Below are 20509 nucleotides of genomic sequence, written 5' to 3' on the forward strand. Positions count from 1 at the left end.
ATGTAGATTCAGGCTCAAATGTCATGTCTGGTAAAACTTTACTCCCAGGTGTATCTTTTGTTTTAGACTCTTGGGGAGAAAAGATTAAATGCAGTGTGATATTCTAGTTCTAGTCCAATACCAGACCATAGAGAAACCGGCCTTTGTTCTCCTCAGAAGAGGACATCTCTACATTTCTAAATAATTTGTGTGAATACCTTACCACAAACACAAAAGAAACCCAAAGTGGTGTTTATGAATGCAACATACTCTTTTCTTCCATGTGCGCATGGTATGGCTCTTCATCTTGGTATCTTTCTGTTGCAGATAGTTCTGAAAAAAAGACAGTACAGATCACACTTTGTAAGCATGGCATTGCTGTAGGTATAAGGCCTTATTCTGGGAGAGATGAGTGTGTCATAAACTGTTAATATTACCTAGAGTTTTCTCAGGTAAAGCCTCTACAACTAACTCTGAAACAAGAGCATATTATCCATAAACTCTCAAACTCTTATGTTTAACATAGATTGAAAGATTTTTTTAAAATGTTTAGGCATAAAGTCTTTTTTCTTTAATGTTCTTCAGACAAATCATGGTAATCTCACCTCCAGTGCTGTCAATGTGTTCTTTTGAGTCTGTTAAGGAAACATCTACAGTATAGGACATGAGACAGACATAATCTCACCATGATAATTATTTGCTTAAAGATAGCAATAGCATTTTGACATTTAGTGTATCTATGTTCATAAGCTGTCATTTAAATAAATCTGATAATGTAACAATGCAATTAAAATATTATTTTTGGTCTAATAAAAAGCAATACTATGAAATCATTTTGGGGAAAAAAAGGAAAAGAAACTCATATCTACTGACCAAAAGGATGAAAAGACGACGTCCTGTCTGCAAGGATACAACAGAAAATTAATACTTTTAATTTAATATTTTTACTAATAAATTAATTTTAAAAAACCTGAAAGATATACCTGGTACAAATCTTAGAATATTTATTCTGGAATTACTTTCTAAAATGAATATCACGTATTTACCAAACACTGACATTTATGTTCACTTGTATAATCCCTAGTCCCCAACATTCAACAATACATGAATGTGAAAGTTCAAAGTAAATAATAATTTAAATAAATGAAAAATGTCAAAATGTGAAATCTGAGTCTGCAATGACAATACAGAAAAGATGGCAAAAAAGTTGTAATAACATGCCTTCATTAAAGGGCACAGGTTCTTCAGGTCGCACTTCACTTTCTGTGTCTCTGAAGGTGTCAGCTGTCGACCCTTTTACTGCCTTTTGATCTAAAGGTACATCTGAAAACAGTAAAACAAGGAGAATTACTGACATTGCAAAACAACAAGTGCTTCAAAACATCTCCATTTTTATTCAAGCATGAAAGCATGTTGGAATAATTTTTGTGTGAATTATTTTTGGGAAAAGGAACGAACAGTTTGCTTCCAATGTTTCATAATAAATAAACAAACATATCAAGCTTGCATGAACACTACGTTATGCCAAGTCATCACATATGACACACACATCACATACCTGAACTGGTTTTATTTAGGTGTGTTCTTCTCTTACCAGAAAATACCCATCTAGCCCATGTGACATGTTCTTACAACATTAAAAGGCATTTTTTGAAGCAGCTATATATTCATTCCATTAGTGTGGTGATGAGATAATTCTCATTCAGTGATGTCTCTCTCTAACGCATTAGGTGTTAGTAACCGATATCTTGGATCACTTTTTGCAAAAACAATGTACATTATGACTTTGTTGTAGTACTGTTCCCCAGATACATGTACACCGTTTGCAAAAAAAGGACATAATTTCCCTCATTTGTATATTCTCTGCACCCCCTCCCCCCACCCCATGTTCATGAATGAAGTGTTTTCTCTAAATGAAGGTTATTCATGCTTTCACTGTAATATAAACTGATAAAAGACAAAACATTTTCAAAGTCTTCTTTGTTCATTTTTACTGTGTCAGTAACTTTGGAGAGCACTGTAACTTAAGTTGGATGGCAAGGTGAAAACAAGAAAGATGAAACAACACATTTAATCCCAGAATTATGTAATTTGTACCAAACTCTCTAGAAATTGAGGTAATAAAAGAGAGTCAACAGGCAAAAGAGGCCCAACACTGCATTATACATATTAATAAAGTAAAACATAAAGGAGTATAGACAGTCTTTGTCCTTTCAGAATGATTTGCATACAGGGCCTCTGCAGGTTTCAGCAAAGGGTCTTGGGTAGGCTTTGATGGACCTCAGGGTAAGATATATGACCTCTCCTCCAGGATTAGGATGGTACAGAAGAACAATCTTCTTTAGGACAAGGTTAAGAGAAGTCTTCTCTTGGAATGTGGTGGTAATGGGTTACAACTGGTGTGGGTGTTGAATGTCAGTTTGCATATGTTGACTAATGTATGGTTTGGATGTAATGGTGGAAAATGCAAACCCTAGTATGTAAAATGGTGAGGTGACTACCAATGAATAAAAATGTGGGTTGTTTGATTGTTAGATGTTCTCCGGACGGTGCCTCAAAATGCTTGTTAACGTTAACTTACAATAAAAGATGGACCAGCTATTCTCTTTAACTAATTCTGAAGTCTGCATCTTCATTTTATATTTGAATGTTTAACTTTACAACTAGTTGACTGGGGATTTAGGAATGACACAATCTTGAGTGATCTTTGAAATATATCGTTTATGAACTTTTTACATTATTTTCTTAACATTAATGTGTGTGTAAGCCTTTCATACATTTATGTATACCTTTATATAAGCACAATAATTCTAAAAAAATAATTAGACTTAGTTGAGTATTTTGCTTGCAGGTCTGAGAGTGGTGCTATTTTATTGTGGCTGTGGTCTTACCTTCATTTTTGTAGGCTGCCTCCTTTACTTCAATTGTTTTCTTTTTTAACCCTGCATGTGGTTGTGAGAGAGTGAAAAATCTAAACCTTACCAAATTATTTATGTAACATTTCACCCCTGACTCCTGCCCCATTTTCACTGTGCTTCAAACCTATTCTCATATATTCACAGCCAACCAACTAGAAACAAAACACAGATTCACACACACTGATGCAAACTGGAAGACAGCTGCATGACTGACTAGGTTGTTACATAATGTTCAACTCAGAGCCCAAAGTCACTCACCCATTCTAAACACACACCCATACACACCCAAGATGGGAACAGAGAAAACTATCAAAGATATTAGGAATATATTTTTGCATTCACAGTCTATTTTCTGTGACAATATAAGGAAGTTTATTTACAATTTACAATTATAACACAGTAATCCTACCAGTGTCTTGTATTTTTGTCAAATACCAAACATACAGGGCAAAAGTATCAGACTACCTAAAGGATAATGCCAGTCCTTTTGAACAAAATGTGTATTTTTCTCCTCTAATATTCTCAGTCATCCTAGCACTTCTTCTTATGTTTGAAAACAAGAAAAAAGTAGATACAAAGGTCTGTTTGTAGACTTCAGGTAGTACCATTCAACACAAGTCTACATTCTCGTCTGCTGGGGACTGAAAAATTGGAACCACCCAAAAACACCATCAAAATATGTGCTGGGGGTAACTGTCAGTTATTTTAGCAAAACAATTAAAAACACTTTCAAAAGATGATGACATTTAATAACAACATTTTTTTTTAAAAAAGGAAGTTTGCTTGTTGAAAATAAAACAAAGCAAAAAAGCACCTGAGGTATAGTACATCAGTGAGAACCCAAAAGTATTCATCAAGAACATTCAGCTAAAGTGCACTGACGTTTCACCTCTGAGAAAAAAAAGTATATTCAAAATTTGAAGCCTTTTCCTGCCTCTTCTGCACGTTCTGCTTCAAAGTCCTCTTAAAACACGTCTTTCAATGATTACGTGGCATGTAATAAAAATTGTAACACTTTCGGCTGGCCTTTATTGAATTACTGAATCATTTCATATGATCAGAACTAAAGAAGATTTGAAACCAATATCAATACCAAGCATTCATCAAACCTTGGTCAAGAATAACACTAACAGTCTGTAGACAGGTTTGTTTTACAATAAATACAGATTAAATTACAAATAAACAAACAGATTTTAGTCAGAAAGCATTATTCGGCTGATCCAGATGCCACTCCACAATGTTATTGTAGTTTGGACACAACCAAAATAGGCTATGAGCATGTTGGCACCAGATCAAGCTTACACCCACTATTTTGTAAGGATTCTGATATCCAAACTGGTTAGGTCAGGTCTGTCTGCAACCACACCTAACCTTGTTTTCTAACATTCCATGTTTTATCATTATGTTTAATTAAGCCTGTTCATGTCTGTCTTTCCTGTTTTTCCTAATTGAAGATTTCAACAGACCTCTAGTAGATACTTTTTCTGCTCTCTCATCAACTTTCTTCTTTTCTCCAGACCCTTCCTTCTCTGTTTGGGGAGCGGTTTGTCCATGTGGTGGTGTGAATTTGTTCTCAGATTTGACCCTTTTTTCATTCTTGGAGTTCTCAATTTCTCCTTTAACCGTTTCTTTGTCCTTGAGAGATGGTTTCCCAGTATGCTCTTTGGCTGCCCTTTCCTTCACTATCACCACTTTTGCTTTGTCTGCTCTGTCTTTACTTGTTTGTTCTTTTGCTGCTTTCTCTTTTTCTATCTTTCTCTTAGCCAGCCTTTCATTCTTCGACTTCTCTCCTTTTTCTTTTGCAGCCTTCTCCTCGGCCTGTCTTTCTTTTTCGAGTCTTTCTTTCTCAGCTCTTTCTATTGCAGCTTTTTCTTTTGCTAGTCTTTCCTTTTCCACCTTCTCTCTTGCCAGCCTTTCCTCCTCTGCTCTCTCCTTTTCCGCCTTCTCTCTTGCCAGCCTTTCCTTCTCTGCTCTCTCCTTTTCCGCCTTCTCTCTTGCCAGCCTTTCCTTCTCTGCTCTCTCCTTTTCCGCCTTCTCTCTTGCCAGCCTTTCCTTCTCTGCTCTCTCCTTTTCCGCCTTCTCTCTTGCCAGCCTTTCCTTCTCTGCTCTCTCCTTTTCCGCCTTCTCTCTTGCCAGCCTTTCCTTCTCTGCTCTCTCCTTTTCCGCCTTCTCTCTTGCCAGCCTTTCCTTCTCTGCTCTCTCCTTTTCCGCCTTCTCTTTTGCCAGCCTTTCCTTCTCTGCTCTCTCCTTTTCCGCCTTCTCTTTTGCCAGCCTTTCCTTCTCTGCTCTCTCCTTTTCCGCCTTCTCTCTTGCCAGCCTTTCCTTCTCTGCTCTCTCCTTTTCCGCCTTCTCTCTTGCCAGCCTTTCCTTTTCTGCTCTCTCCTTTTCCGCCTTCTCTTTTGCCAGCCTTTCCTTTTCTGCTCTCTCCTTTTCCGCCTTCTCTTTTGCCAGCCTTTCCTTTTCTGCTCTCTCCTTTTCCGCCTTCTCTTTTGCCAGCCTTTCCTTCTCTGCTCTCTCCTTTTCCACCTTCTCTTTTGCCAGCCTTTCCTTCTCTGCTCTCTCCTTTTCCGCCTTCTCTCTTGCCAGCCTTTCCTTTTCTGCTCTCTCCTTTTCCGCCTTCTCTTTTGCCAGCCTTTCCTTTTCTGCGCTCTCCTTTTCCGCCTTCTCTTTTGCCAGCCTTTCCTTTTCTGCTCTCTCCTTTTCCGCCTTCTCTTTTGCCAGCCTTTCCTTCTCTGCTCTCTCCTTTTCCGCCTTCTCTCTTGCCAGCCTTTCCTTTTCTGCTCTCTCCTTTTCCGCCTTCTCTTTTGCCAGCCTTTCCTTTTCTGCGCTCTCCTTTTCCGCCTTCTCTCTTGCCAGCCTTTCCTTTTCTGCTCTCTCCTTTTCCACCTTCTCTTTTGCCAGCCTTTCCTTTTCTGCTCTCTCCTTTTCCGCCTTCTCTTTTGCCAGCCTTTCCTTTTCTGCTCTCTCCTTTTCCGCCTTCTCTTTTGCTAGCCTTTCCTTTTCTGCTCTCTCCTTTTCCGCCTTCTCTTTTGCCAGCCTTTCCTTTTCTGCTCTCTCCTTTTCTGCTTGTTCCCTTACTAGCCTTTCAGCCTTCTCTTTGTCAGCCTTTTCTTTTGCTAGCCTTTGCCTTTCTGCCCTCTCCTTCTCTGCCATCTCTTTGGCCAACTTCTCCTGTTTCACCCTTTCCCTCTCTGCTTGCTCTTTAGCTAGCTTTTCAGCCTTCTCCTTTTCAGCCTTTTTTTTTGCAAGTCGTTCTTGTAGAGCTTGCTCTTTCTCTGCCTTCTCCTTAGCTAATCTTTCTTCACGCTCCTTTCTTTCTTTCTCTTTACGTAGTTTAGCCTCGGCCTCTTCCATGGCTTTCTGAGTAGCAAGCAGAGCCTTCCTCTCCTCTTCCTCTCGAGCCAGAATGCTACGGACTTCAGCCAGTGCTATCTTAGCGATCTTTTTCGCTTCTACCTTCTCATGGATCATCCGAAGCTGCTCCTTCAGAGCTGCCTTTAGCTTTTCCCCAATTTGTCGAGCGGAATGCGCTAGATGTGCAAGAAAAAGTTTCAATTTTCAAAACGTCTCAAAAAAAAAAGCTAATTTCCTCTTTCCGTGCAAAAGAAACATGTTGCTCATGCCAATGAAGAGAGTTAGTATTACATGAAGGCTCTTTAAAAAATCAGCCAGGTCATCTTTCATGCCAGAACCAGGTGACACTGCCTCTGTGACATTCATTCAACATTGCCAATCCAAAGGATTTGCCACAGTAAACATCTGCGTCAAAACATTCCTTGTGTTAGGGCACATTTGTGCAATATTTGTATTATCTACTGCAACAACCCTGCAAACCTACACGCATTTTCATTTAAGTCTTCTTTCAAATAAACAAACAAACAAACAAACAAATGAACAATATTAGTTTACTGCATTAAATGCATCAGCACAAAACTGAGATGATTATAAACCAGAAACCTTTAATGCCTCAGTCTCGACAATGCACCTTCACCTGCAGTTAGCCAAGTTATGATCCACACACAAACACGCATAACACATGCTCAGTACCTTTTTTTTTAGACTGCTGTTCTTTATAATTCTCAGCTGCAATGAGAAGGGGAGAAGTACCATCTGAGACCATGTTCACATAACCATAGTGATCAAGTTATGAGCATGGCATAAAATCATAAGAATGACATGGGAGTCCAAAGTAATAAGCACTGAGTATTAGCATGCAGACAAACACAAGTGACCTGTATAATTGTGTAAAACTATTTTTTAGCATCAAAATATGTTTTGGTGGATGAGAATTCTGTAGCCTGGTCAATACAATGAACTCAGGGACATCTGGTTACTTTTAAAGACGTCAAGCTATGTTAAGGATATAATTGCACTGCATGTGAAACAAACATGGCTACAGCAGTGGAGGAAAGTTTAGGGATCTTTTAAATGGCTCTTTTAAACCTTTGTCTAAATCATAAAGCCTTCTGGCACATCACATTGCTTTCCTTTATGATGAAGTAGACAAACTGTTTGACTGACACAGAAAGGAAGGAGTTATATAGCACAAAAGCTTACAGGCATTCTATAAACTACTTGCTAAAGCAAAGTTCTAGCTAGTAAAGGTGTCACAACTACCATTATCATGCATCCTTGCTGGTTTCTATCTTTGCTAGCCATCATGGGTTCAGTTAAACTAAAATGGTTAAATTCTACAAAATGATACATAAGCTTTAGACAATATATGTGACTCTACCAACTGTAATAAAGCTATCGCAGCGTACTGTGCAGCGTACTCACACTTGGACCACATCTAATATACTTCAAAAGCAGTTCTCACATGACTAGATATCAAAAATTCAAACAAACGACAGCAAGACAGCTGTATCGCCACAACCACAGCCAAGGGTCTTTAAATACCTTTGCGTGCACTTTTTTTCTTTCTCACAGGAGTGTCTGATTCAGAAGAAAACATATATGAATGAAGGCTCACACACGAGGAGTTATACCACACACACACGCACGCACGCACGCACGCACGCACGCACGCACGCACGCACGCACACACGCACGCACACACGCACCAGACAGACACATAGCTGGTGGCATTTTCATAAAATATAAAAACAGACATGAACCTAAGAAAACTACTTGGACTAAATACTAACCATAATTAATCACACAAACTCTGTTTTGGCCAACATGCTGCAAACACCAATGACTTACAGAATGCAAAAAACAACAAAAAAAACCCCCCAAAAAAACAAAAACAACCCCCCACACACACACACACACACACACACACACACACACACACACACACACACACACACACACACGTCCTTCGCAAACACATATCTGCCAACTATAATGGGTGTCAAACCTATTTAAGCCAAACTAAAACAAATAGGCCTTGTAGGTCATGGCATTATTGAGAGTACAATTAACCACACCATGTAAAATTCCAATTGGATGCCAACAGCAATCCCCAAAATACCTTCTGCACAACCTTTTTTTCTTGCCATGTGCACAGCATCTTCTGGCTTGAGTTGAGAAAACATTATAAATAATAATGAGACTAGCACCATCAATAGGCTAATTGTCTGTTGTTGTTTTTTTGTAGTTGTAGCAGACTACACCTCTTCCTCAAATGCAGTTCAACAAAGTGAGATGGATCAAAAAGCTGACCGTCTACAGCACTAATCAAATATACTGCTCTTACAGTTAGCTCAGGTTAGCACTGCACCTTGTATCATACACCTTGTATCATACAGAGCAAGAATAAATAAGTTACAGCACATCTTAAAAGCATCCCACCAAACCTCTCAATCACTTCACACACAAAAACAGAATGGAAATCATCCTAACAGCTGTCTTAAACTGGAATTTCCCATGCGATCCCATATGCTAAAAAAAAAACAAAAAACAACCCCACAGAGGATAAACAAAGAGGTCTACTACACTCCTTAGTCACATGCAAACACAGTGACTGCAAATGTCCTCATTGTCCTTCAGACTCTTCGCTACACAAGCACATCTGCACATTCTTCACAGGATAAGCGCATTCACTAAACCCTCAACAGCAGAGACAACAGCCACAACGCAGACACGTCTCCGGCCATCAACTGGACTGTAAAGCCAAGGGTGGATTTATGGGGCTAATGCCCTGTAACTGCAGGACATACCAGCCACCCTTTTGGCCTCCTCTGCAACATGCCCTCCGACTTGTCTGGCCTCGCACGGAAACAGCGCATCAAAGAGAAGTGCCAGGGAGCTTTTTAACCAATCAGAGCCCTCATCTGCTAAAGCATCATCACTTGTTTTGTGCATAGAGTGACAGCCAGGCAAGCCTATGTGGCAGAGAGAGAGAGAGAGCAGAAGAGAGATTAGAAAGACAGCAAGAAAAAAAGGTTGAAAGAAGAGTGTGTGCTGAAAAGCAAACTGGGGAAAATGTTGAACTGAAAACGCTAGCTTTCATTTTTACACTGATGAACATTAGTTTAATTTATTAACTCGACCAGCCTCAGCAAAACAAAGAGGAAGAATACGTTTCTATGAATAAAAATGTTTGTATGAAAAAACTTTTGTATGAAGAGAAAATGTCCTTCTAAATTAAGAATCAGAAGCTTTGGTCAGGCAACTCTATCACGCAGAATACAGAAGCCTATTAAAACACATCACTCTAAATCTTACTTAGCTTACATTGGCTTCCACACATACTACTAAATCTATCTTTTGATAATTATAACTCTTATGCTGCTAAATTCTACGGTGTTACAGCCCTTCATGTAGTTTGTCCCAACTCAGCTGTGGCAGACTTCATGTAATACACAAGATCAAATGCACCTCAGGTACATGTCATAGCCCCAAGTCATGGGGATTAGTTAAGGTTTAACAGGGGTTTTCAGTCCCGTCCTTGATTTCCAGCCAATGTATGTCATCTCACAGTAAACCTGAACTAGTTAATCAGTCTGAGGACTACAATAAAAACGTCTGACCTGTAGTACCAGATAATTATGCAATACCCCCTCTGACATCCAGGTATAACAAACATCCCATAATACAAATTGACAGCCAAACCCTTTTCACCTTACCACCATTTACAATTATAACATAGGAATTAAAACCCTCAGTCAGTCATGCAGGAAAAAAATGTACAGGGGTGTGCACCCATGTATATATGAGTACAGACAAACATACATGCATATACACACCCACACTCACATCCAACCACACATTCACCCACACACTCACCCAAGATAACTTTAGCATCTTCTGCATCAAAGTCACCATCACCATCAGCATCATAAACTCCTCCAAGTGTACCTGACATAGAAGTGAAATTTGAGAGTACGATTTATCATTGCATTACATAAGCACACATACTGGTAAAGTAAAGACATACCTACAACACTGCTGTATTCAACTAGGTCAAACCAGACAACAGCCACAGACATCCAAACACCCAACAGAGCAAGGACTATGATCCAACTGAAGACAGAGTTCCTCTCAGCCTTCTTACTGCCTTTAGTTACAGGAGGCACTGCCTGGGTCTCTGTAAAGACAAAAAGATGGGTAAAAATGCTGAAACACACAGACATACACATTTTGTTTCTACTTTGTGTGCAGATCCCACATACAGGATATACTAATTTCCATCATAAGTAAAATAAAATAAACTATTTTGCAAAAGAACCTAGCATTATAGGCATTTTGGTTGGGATAGAGCTTGGGGTTATTGAGAGGGCATGAGGAAGGGGTTAGTGTATATGTTTAGAGGGGGTTAGGGCAGTGGTCACCAACCTTTTCATATATAAGGTCACCGTTTGAAATCTGAACAAATCAAAAGATCTACTGGCATAAATGCCAGGCTTAGGCTACTTAAAATAACAAAGCTGTGTATGAACCCATAGCCTCCTATAACATCAAATGAAACTGTTTACTTACTTCATTACTGTACAACTGAGTGCTGGCCATAGTGGAACTCAGCGAGATGCCACATTAGTTGGGATATCCACAATGCAGGTTTACCTTTGAAGGCATTGTTGTTCCTAAATCCCCAGTTAGCTAGTTTTAAAGTTCAACATTCAAACAGAAAATAAAGATGCAGATGTCAGAATTAGCTGAAAATTATAGCTGGTTCTATTCTTTATTGCAAGTTAAAAATAACATACAGCTGAGGCATCCTCTGGAGTGATTGTTTGACAATCACACAAAGAACCCAAGTTTTGATATAGTTTTCAGGAGTGATTATGTAATCGCCCGACCTTCTTTTAAATATTAGTGTTCGAAATCTCCACCATTATACCCAAACCATACATTATATGGATACTGATAATCCATACCCATATCACTTGAAGCTTGGAAGCTTTACATTCAAAGAGAAGACTTCTCTCTCACTCTTTTTTAAAAATGACCATCTAACATAAGGTTATTTTACGGTACCATGCTGTACCTGGTGGAGAGGTGATGTGTCTTACACAGTGGTCTGCTGAAGTCTACCCAGAACCCTTTGCAGAGGCCTCTGCTCTGTACACAGAGCATTTTATACGGATATAGAATCTCTATGATCTTATTGTTTTATGTTATTAATACTTCTAATTCAATGTTTAAGCCTCTTTTTCCTGTAAACACTCTTAATTACCTCAGCATTAACAGTAATAATCATGCATGACAGGTCTCTGTCCTTTCCCTGCAATTCACAATTTAGCTCATTCTGCCTAGATGTTAGGTTCATCAGAAAAGCCAGCTGGAGCAGCCATGCGTCATCTGCCAGCACTTTGTATTCTTCATTCCTTGACCTCAAAAAAGTCATAATCTCCGGCAGCAAAGCACTGAATCGCTGGAACAACTTTCGACGTCTTAATCAGCGCATGCAGAATCAAGCCTCCATATTCAGCATCAAGCTCATAAGGTAATGACTTAAACGAGTGATGCTGAAGAGTTTTTACAAGAACAGAGTTTGCAATTTTGACCATAACAGTCATCACGTGAGAGATCCACGACTTTGATAGCTAGCGCTTGCTGATGAATGACAGAATGGTAGCTGACAAAAGGTAGGGAGAGTGGGATTTTCTTCACAAAGTGTGATGAAACCAGCATGTCCACCACGCATTGCCAGTGCCACATTGGCAGTTATTGACACGAGTTTTTCGAAGTGGAAGTTTTTTCTCAGTGGCATACGTTTTGAAAGCACTGTATATACCCTCACCTCTTGTTCTCACATTCAAAGGCAAAAGAGTGAGAATCTTCCTTGTCTCTCATCATGTGAACGAACACAACAAGGTGGACCATGTCAGTTAAACCCACAGATTGTCAAGAAAAGAATTACAGTAACTTGAACGTAATAACTGAAGCAGCCAATTTATGGCGATCAAGTTCCGTGGTCTTGGAGATCCATCCGTAGATCGCAATTGCCTGGTTGGTTGGTGATCACTGTATTAGGGTGTATGTTTAGAAGTGACTAATGTGTATGTTTAGAAGGGTTAGGGCATAAGTTTAAACTGTAGGTGGCTGCAAACAAAGCAGCTCAATACAGTTACACAAGATGGGGGGGGGGGGGGGGGGGAGACAGAGGCTACAAAATAACATCAGGATCATGTAACAGATAGCATTATATTCTGATGACAAGGACTCCTGTGTGCTACACCCCACCCCCCAGAACAAAGACTCACCCTCCAAACCCACAAGCATGCACACACATGCAGATATAAATACATTCAAATATGAGTGCTAATTTTTGCTGTTCTGATGATGGCAGGGGAAGGGCAATAAGGTAATGGGTGTGTTCATCAAGTGCACCGTAAAATAAGGGTAAGCTACAAAATGATCAAAACCAGCCAGTTAAAAGCATTAGGGTCATGCCATAATTTACTATGACTCAAAAAGAATAAACTGCCACCATATCTAACACTAATATGTCATCTCACTATAAATAAAAGTGCTTATGTGTAAGGGCAACAGCAAGAGAGAGAAAGCATGCTGCTGTACTAACTCCTCAACTGTCAGTAAACTGGGCCGTACCTGTCTCACACATGCACACGCACACAGACCCAGAACCACTGTTTTGATAAGAAGCAGTACACTTGCAAGCCTTTGTAACTCAGGTAAACCAAGTTGCAATATGTAACTAAAAGGACAGTCAAAAAAAATGGACACACGCATGCGACTTTCACTGCACCAACCCAGGCTCTGAACAGTTTGAACACTTTGAACTCATGCCATACCAGCTATATCAACTATCCTTTTTGCGCTCCTCAGATATCCATCTACCTGTTAAATTTGCCATTTTTGTCCCATCTGCTTTAGTTTCTCCCATTCCTCCGGGTTTCTAGACTAGCAGTCCCAAAGAAAACTGCAAGGGAAAAGCAAGTCCTTTTTTCTTTTTTTTTTGCTCATACGAAACAGCACTTGCTGGCTCAGCTGCAACCAGATACATGCTTTTTGCCTGCTGGGTATTTATAGTGCCGCAGTTACTACACACGCTAATGGTCCTCATATGGATACAACGAGCAGTGACGTTCTTCCCACACACACACACACACACACACATACATACACACACACACACACACACACACACACATACACACATACACACATACACACACACACACACACACACACACACATTCAAGCACAAACGTGAGCAACCTTTGCAACCAAAATGCATTCACTGCCTCACACGCCAACATAACCTGTGTGTCTCTGTCACACAGATACAAAAGTGCAGGGTATAATAAACATGAAACTAATAGTTGACATATAAACATCCCCCCCCCTCTCTCTCAGTCCCTCACTCACTCACTCATTCACTCCATGAATGGTCTCAGAATATGAAATCGCTGACGTGCCACTGCAGACATCGAAATAGCCTTTTGTAAATACTATAGCCAACATCTTCATATCACTTCAAGTTTTAACTCTAGGCTTTTAACTCAACAGGCTTTTACTATTCTTTCCATGAACGAGCCTAATGGCATTCCCTTGCCTTCTGTGTTAGCTAACGCTAATCTTCTCGTATAGTAATACAGAATTATGTGTGAAATGTTTAAATGACCACAAACAAGTATTTTATACGTTTTACGTAAAATAATGCATAACCGTAGGTATTATTAAAGTAGTTTAACGTACGTAATAAATAAATAAATGTATAATAAATGTAAAAACAGGTCGAACCTTTCAGAATACTTTGAGAAACACAGACCGTTTGTCATCTTGCAAAGTACCGTTATGTATCGACTAGGAAATGTGCACTTTAGCTACAATAGCTAACCAGCTAACGCTGCATCGCATCGACAAGTAAGATAGCGAAGCCCCTTTTATCACTGGTTGCAATGATAAACCGTGAGCTACTACTGTCCTGATTTTAGTCAGCTAAGGTCTTTATGACATCAGTGATCACCTCATCTCACCGTGCCTGGGTACTGGTTGTGTACCGCCTAGCTAACGCTAGCTTGTGATAACCAGTAAACAGAAGCCGTTACCTTTTTTTGAATGACTGCGTGCGGTTTTCTTATGGCCCATGACAACAAAGGCGAGGTGCCGGGTACTTTAACTCGTTCTTTATTTTAAACTACCAAACTCCTGCCCTGCATATCAGAATAATCTCACACGAAATCCGTAACGTTGGCAAACTTTGTTGATGGCGAAAACCCGCATGAAATTGACATAATACGTCGTCCAATCCCTACTTTCAGACGGATGAGAGAGCGGAGGTCTTGAATGCTATAGCCAATCACGTTTAAGATCCTCAGCCCGGGATCCGCGCTTCCCTAATTCCGCTTTGCTGCAGGACGCGCGTAACGTGGCAAAAGTGCGTGTACCGAAACGTTTCCTCGCGAGAGCCTGGATTCAATGATCACTAGATCATTAGATCACTAGATGATCACTAGAGAACGCCGTGTAGTGGCTCCTGGCCTCAGTCATGATGTGCATATTTTTGTATGTCCGTTAATCTCTGACATCCGAACCAGAGGACCAGTTTATTCGGTCATGCCTTTCACAAGTTTGATCACATGTGTTTTAGAAGGGGGGATCTTAACGGGCTTCTCAGGACCCGAATCACTGGTTTAATGATGTGGTTTTGACTGAAAAAAAAAAAAAACCCACAAAAAACACATGACATATGGAGTGTTCGTGATTTATTTACGTTGAAAAAAACATGCTGACATAATTTTTAAACATCTTGGACAATATGTAGTGTTTTGTAGTGGGTTGTCTTACCATTGCTCTTAACAGTGCCCTTAAAGCCACTTAAAATAACAGTGGGTCAAGATGTTTTTGAATTAGTGAATTAAGAAGATAGACAAATTAATCCACCAGTCCTGTTAAACTAGGAAAAAATGAGATGCCCGTACTCCCTTGGAGTAAGATGCCCTGATAGAACCAATTCTTACTTAATCAACATGTTACCAATATAAAGGCAACTGATAAACTCATCTTGATGTAATAGTGTATGTGTGGTCTTCAACATCAGTGTCTGTACTCAAGCAGGCAGCTGCCCTGTTGCTGAGCTATCATGTTTGACTGACAGATCAACAGGTCAGGCCCACAAACATATAGCCTGAAAGCAGGGTACATTTACATCCTGTTCCAGCGTATGTGCCTTAATATATTTCTTAATATGTATGTCATATTTTTAAAATGCTTCTGATAAGAAAGGTTGTAGCAGCTCTGCATAGTTTTACAATGGCTTTTAGATTGTGCATCAAAGTGCATTATTGTTTTGACTTTTTTTTTTTTTAAGGTTTCCAATATAGGAAACTGCCAAACCACAGAGGAAGGAACACTATAATGGGTCCTTATAACTGAGTAGTCAAGTATTGTTTGACATATTATAAAGATAAACTACAGTCAAACAAATAATGGAATTCTCTAGCACTATAAATTTAAAAAAAGCTGAAAAGTTAAATTCAGTGGACCATAACTGTGAAAGCATGTTTACCAGAATATAGCAAGGTCGATGACTAAAACACATTGGGCCAACACACCACAGCTAAGCTTTGCTATGTACAAATAAAGGCTTTCTTTCTTTCAGTCTTTCTTGATTTATTTTTTCAGCATTGGTATGAACTGAGTTCTGAGGATGTTGAGACATCGAAAAATACTGCGCATCCTACATAAAGGAAATAATTAATAATGGAAGCGAATACTGCAAGGAAAAAGAAAACAGCTTTCTTTTGCTATCTCTCTCTCTCTCTCACTCTCTGTTCCATTACACTGTGCATGTATGCATAATATCACTCCTCTATAAACTGAAGTGCTGCACACAACACACGAGTCTTCTCCAAGCTAGGTGCAAGTCCCCATCACACCTCAGGAATGGAGTGATCCATTAGAGACTTCACAATGCTGTTGGACATCCTGTTGAGAGAGGAGGTACAAGAGAACTAGTTAAAAAGGGAAAGACCCAGGCTCTTCTGCACATGTGGAGCAAACACAATCACTGGCTAGCAATAGTTTACCTTTTCATCATGTGCTCAAAAATGACCACTGGCATCACAGTCACAGTCACAACATTCCCGCTAGAACTGAGGATGTCTAATACTTGAGAATCCTGATGAAAGTGAAAACATAATGTGTGTATATGTGTGAGAGAGAATGAGAGAAGGAGAGACAAAAAAGCATGAGAGAGAGAGAGAAAGACAGAAACAGAGAAAGACACACTTTCATTGCTATTAGTTATATTCCAGTATATATAATGAAATGTTTAAGCTTTTTAATGAAGAAATATGAAATTGCAAATAATGATTCTAAATTGGCGCTCTTCAGTGCTGTTCAGGGGAGTCACATTTCTGCAGAGTTTGGCTCTAAGTCAAACCACACATACACATTGGATCCAGGTAATTAATGTCTTCACAGCTCTTTAACTGGCTAAATCAGGTGTAATAGCTGTGGCTTGGAGATAATCTCTGCAGGAAGGTACCTCTTCAGGAGAAGGATTAGAGGATTTCCCCTTTAGAGTGAATATTTGTAATACCTTTTTTCAATAAATAATGCTGCAAAATTAGCTTAATGTGTGTGTGTGTGTGTGTGTGTGTATTTCACAGGCATATGCGCTTAATTACAGTTTGCCAGTATACTTCAAAAAGACACTAAATATAATTTCATGGTTCTGAATGTCCTCAATATGATGATATCTATGTTCTAGCCTGTTAATCCATTATTCATATTCTGAAAATTCTGAAAAAATTGCAAATACAAAAATAAAGAATAGCTCAGACTTCATTCAGAGACGCAGAGAGAGGGAAAGAGACACAGAGACCCATCTACCTTTAGCCCAATAACATTCTGCCCATTGATCTCACAGATCTGGTGGTCAGTGAGGAGTCCATTGCGAGCTGCAGAGCTGTCCTTCACTATGGAGCTGATCCTGCCCTTCTTCAAGATGAAACCCAGCTGACCGTTCATGTCCTTGTGGAGGGTGATGGTGCGTTCCAGTGGTCTGCCCATAGTGGTGCACCACAGTACCAGTATGATCACAGGCCCATTTGGGGTCATAAATTTTTTTTTTAAGTCTCACTTTGGTAATAACTAGGTAATAAAAGTAGGTAATAATCACAATAATTTATGGAACTTCCCAAAATGATACGTTGCTGTGCATGGCAATTGTGTGTGGCAGAAAAAAACACCTACACTTTATCCACATTTAAACTTGGTAAAGACTGAAAACTTTATATTTGCAAAGATACTCCTAAGTTATATAATACACATACCTACACACGCCCTGCTGTTCCTGGTAGCTTTATGAATAATTTAGCCAAGGTAGTTGTATGCTCATGAATAAAACATTAACGTATTTTGTGTTCAGGACACATTGGCCAAAGCAATTCAGGGAAAGCACGATGTATGATGTTTATGTTGGTGTGTACCTGTCTCGTACAGCGAGCGTGATTCTCTCAGGGCTGGCGATTTTCAGCACCTTGTGTGCACGGTCACTTGTCCACCCAGCGCATGACTCCCCGTTGATCTGCAGGATCTGATCGCCAAACCGAAGACCTGCCAGGGCAGCTGCAGTGTTGGCCTGCACCAGCTGCACAAACACGCCCTGGAACACACGAGTTTGCTATGACTGGTTGCACGTTTCCGTGTACATCTGTGAATGTCTTATAACTAGATTTTTTTTCGTTTTTTTTTTATTGGGTTGTGAGTCCATAATAAATATTGATTCAAACTAGATTCTTTCTGTCAGACACCTCGGCATTTACCAAAAGACAATTTGTAATGTGCACAGGAACTTTCCGTTTCCATGCAATAAAATCAAGTGATCTGTATTTATTGTAATGTTATTTCTGTCTTACAGGTGCAGGTAAGCCATGCCAGCCAGAAGAGCAGTGCTTCAAAATGCATGCATGATTAAAACTATAGCACAGTACTCAGTAACTGCTGGGCTCAGTGAGAGGGGAGGGTTACATGGGTTCCTCTTACGTTATCTACGGCTTTGAGGCGGAGGCCGATCTTGCCGTCCATGTCTTTGCAGAGCACCACCTCCCTGACGCCCTGCCGAATCTCTGCCTTCTTCACGCCCAGGTCGCCACCCGTTATGGGGGCAGCTGCCCAGTTTGAGCTGCGCGAGACCACACTAACACCCTACGAAACATGGACAAAATAGAAGACACACCATTGTACACAGCTGGAGTTCTGGTCACACACATGGACAGGGATGTAAACTTACTCCACTAGTTGGTTCAGGGACTGTAGTGGACAGGGTTTTCAGAGTGTCTATATTGAGATTCAGGCCCATAAATTCACTTAGCTCAGGGTACAACCTCCCAGAGGCACCTGCATGTACACACCCACACACACACACACACACACACACACACACACACACACACACACCATAAAATAATGCCTCACACATGCACACTAAGTGTAGAGAAGGTCTCCAGAGTACATACCTGTCTCCTCCAATAGACACTCATAGACAGCGTGGCTAGGCTGACCCTGCTCTGGTTCTGGCAGTGCCAGTGCTTTAGATGGGCTAGCAGTAGGAGTGTTATGTGCCTGTGTAAGTGATCAAATATTTACAGGTTTAACACTGTGACGAGAAAATGAACTATTATATACTGGTTCTGATTTTTTTCCTTTTATCTCAATATCCACAGGAATCACTGGGTTGAACCAAGTGAGACAAACCTGGATGAATTTATCCACCTTCATGTCTTCTAAAGATGGATACAGTGACATAGTTGCTCTCGTATCTCAGGTGTACTGGATCAATTACCTGAAAAGACACATGTGCATGCAAAACTGTGCAACCATGGTGCAGTGACCCAGAAATACGTTATAATTCCAGAAATAGTAGTAGTTATTAAAAGGAAACTACACAAGCCAGTCATCACAGATTCTGCACTCAAGACAAAAACCTGCAAGATTTGTTTGGATACAGAGAATCTTATTACGCAGACGCAACACACGTCACTATTCACATATAATAAAAACAACTTGACTGAGGCTGTAAACCACTTGCACAGCTGCATTGTGCATCTGTTATTTAATCTAAGAGGCAGTTATTGCATTCTGTTTGCAAATTATAATATAGGCCTACATCCTGAAAATAATATTAAAAATGGAGAAGCCGAAATTCAGACAACACCCACTTAAGCACAATTTCGGAATACGCTACTAACATATCGTAGAAAGCAGCCTACTCTCTTGCAACGCTGAATCAGGCAAATAACATAATACTGCAGTAGCAGATGCGCACAAATTAGGCTAAGTGACTGTCGTTACACTTGTATGGGAACGGATAATGGTGCATCACATCTACTCTGTTTATGCGCGGACTCACCTTGATGTTGGATGCAGGATGTTGATCGGCGATTGCTACAGAACGTGAATATGGATTGGGGATAAGCGGCCAGTAGGGTATATCCGATAAAACAATTCAGCCAACCTAGTGTCGACCTTCTGTATCACGAACGATGAGCACACGGTGTCAAATGCGAGCCCTGTTAGGCACGTTCACTGTCCGTTACGTGAAGGGCGAGATCTCAATGACATAAGCATACGTGCATCTCTGCATTTTCCTACAAGTGGGCTACTATACATTCTTGTATTCCTATATATTAAAGGAATTTCTTTTGTGTTGTGTAGGCTGGTGTTCCTCGTACATAGCCCTAACCTTAAGATATCTTTAATTTCCAAAAGAAAAGCTGTATTAAGTGTAAAACAGCTAACAGAAACAAGCAATATATTCCCAGAATATTCAGATTCAATTGATTTATACAAACGCTCAGGTTTCCCACAGCTTCCATTTGGTTCTACAAAAAAAAAAGAAAAGAAAATACATCGTTCATCCTCAGTTCAATCATTCTTTTGTAATCTGATTTTTCTTATACCTTTTTTTGTTATAAATTCGCAATTGTAAAATCGCTAATGTCGCTAATGTGTGAATTAATAGGATGAATATGATATGCATGCGTCTACATTCATTGTGTGCCTACAACCTCCAAGTGCAATTGTGGGAACCAAGCACCCCATTATGTGTTAATAGCACCTAATAGCACCAAGCACCCCATAATGTTTTAACAGCACCTTTCATACATAAAATTGCAACTCAGTGCTTTGCAATATATATATGAAATGATAAAATATAAAATGATCTAAAATATTTATATATATATATA

The 20509-nt window shown here is 39.8% G+C and overlaps 2 protein-coding genes across 22 annotated transcripts in view; both read right to left on the reverse strand.

Annotated features, from left to right (window-relative positions):
- unm_hu7910 (un-named hu7910) overlaps positions 1-14614 on the reverse strand; it is a 23095-nt gene extending 8481 nt beyond the window's left edge. Inside the window, exons 1-14 of one of the 20 annotated variants that reach the window (XR_014115776.1) lie at positions 14363-14599; positions 13149-13230; positions 10282-10431; positions 10131-10202; positions 9062-9226; positions 7797-7832; positions 6945-6980; positions 2871-2921; positions 1201-1302; positions 853-879; positions 585-629; positions 417-452; positions 250-312; positions 1-69 (exon numbers count right to left, since the gene is read on the reverse strand). The exon at positions 1-69 is cut by the window's left edge and continues 117 nt beyond it. Coding sequence is in view for 19 of the 20 variants with exons in the window: in XM_081694557.1 (XP_081550683.1) it covers positions 4308-6427; positions 6945-6980; positions 7797-7832; positions 9062-9226; positions 10131-10202; positions 10282-10431; positions 13149-13194 (2625 nt within the window). In the remaining variant the exon portion in view is untranslated. Of the gene's footprint in view, positions 70-249; positions 313-416; positions 453-584; positions 630-852; positions 880-1200; positions 1303-2870; positions 2922-2946; positions 6428-6944; positions 6981-7796; positions 7833-9061; positions 9227-10130; positions 10203-10281; positions 10432-10823; positions 10944-13148; positions 13231-14054; positions 14338-14362 lie in introns of those variants that run through there. The other 19 variants (XM_081694565.1, XM_081694564.1, XM_081694567.1 and 16 more) reach the window with 19 other exon arrangements.
- A 392-nt stretch (positions 14615-15006) lies between these two features.
- sdcbp (syndecan binding protein (syntenin)) lies at positions 15007-19885 on the reverse strand. Of its 2 annotated transcripts, XM_027013101.3 has the most exons (9): positions 19672-19885; positions 19017-19104; positions 18779-18884; positions 18553-18659; positions 18306-18467; positions 17750-17925; positions 17151-17322; positions 16343-16434; positions 15007-16241 (listed from the first exon to the last, which is right to left on the reverse strand). In XM_027013101.3, the coding sequence occupies exons 2-9, from the start codon at positions 19065-19067 to the stop codon at positions 16187-16189; spliced, it is 921 nt and encodes a 306-aa protein (XP_026868902.2). In that variant the 5' UTR covers positions 19068-19104; positions 19672-19885; the 3' UTR covers positions 15007-16186. The 2 variants fall into 2 exon arrangements, with proteins under 2 accessions (XP_026868902.2, XP_081551403.1); XM_081695277.1 differs by lacking the exons at positions 18553-18659; positions 19672-19885.
- Between the last annotated feature and the right edge of the window lie 624 nt (positions 19886-20509).

This window comes from Electrophorus electricus, chromosome 13 (assembly GCF_041902795.1).
Source record: "Electrophorus electricus isolate QZ-2024a chromosome 13, ASM4190279v1, whole genome shotgun sequence".
NCBI classification, from domain to species: Eukaryota; Metazoa; Chordata; class Actinopteri; order Gymnotiformes; family Gymnotidae; genus Electrophorus; species Electrophorus electricus.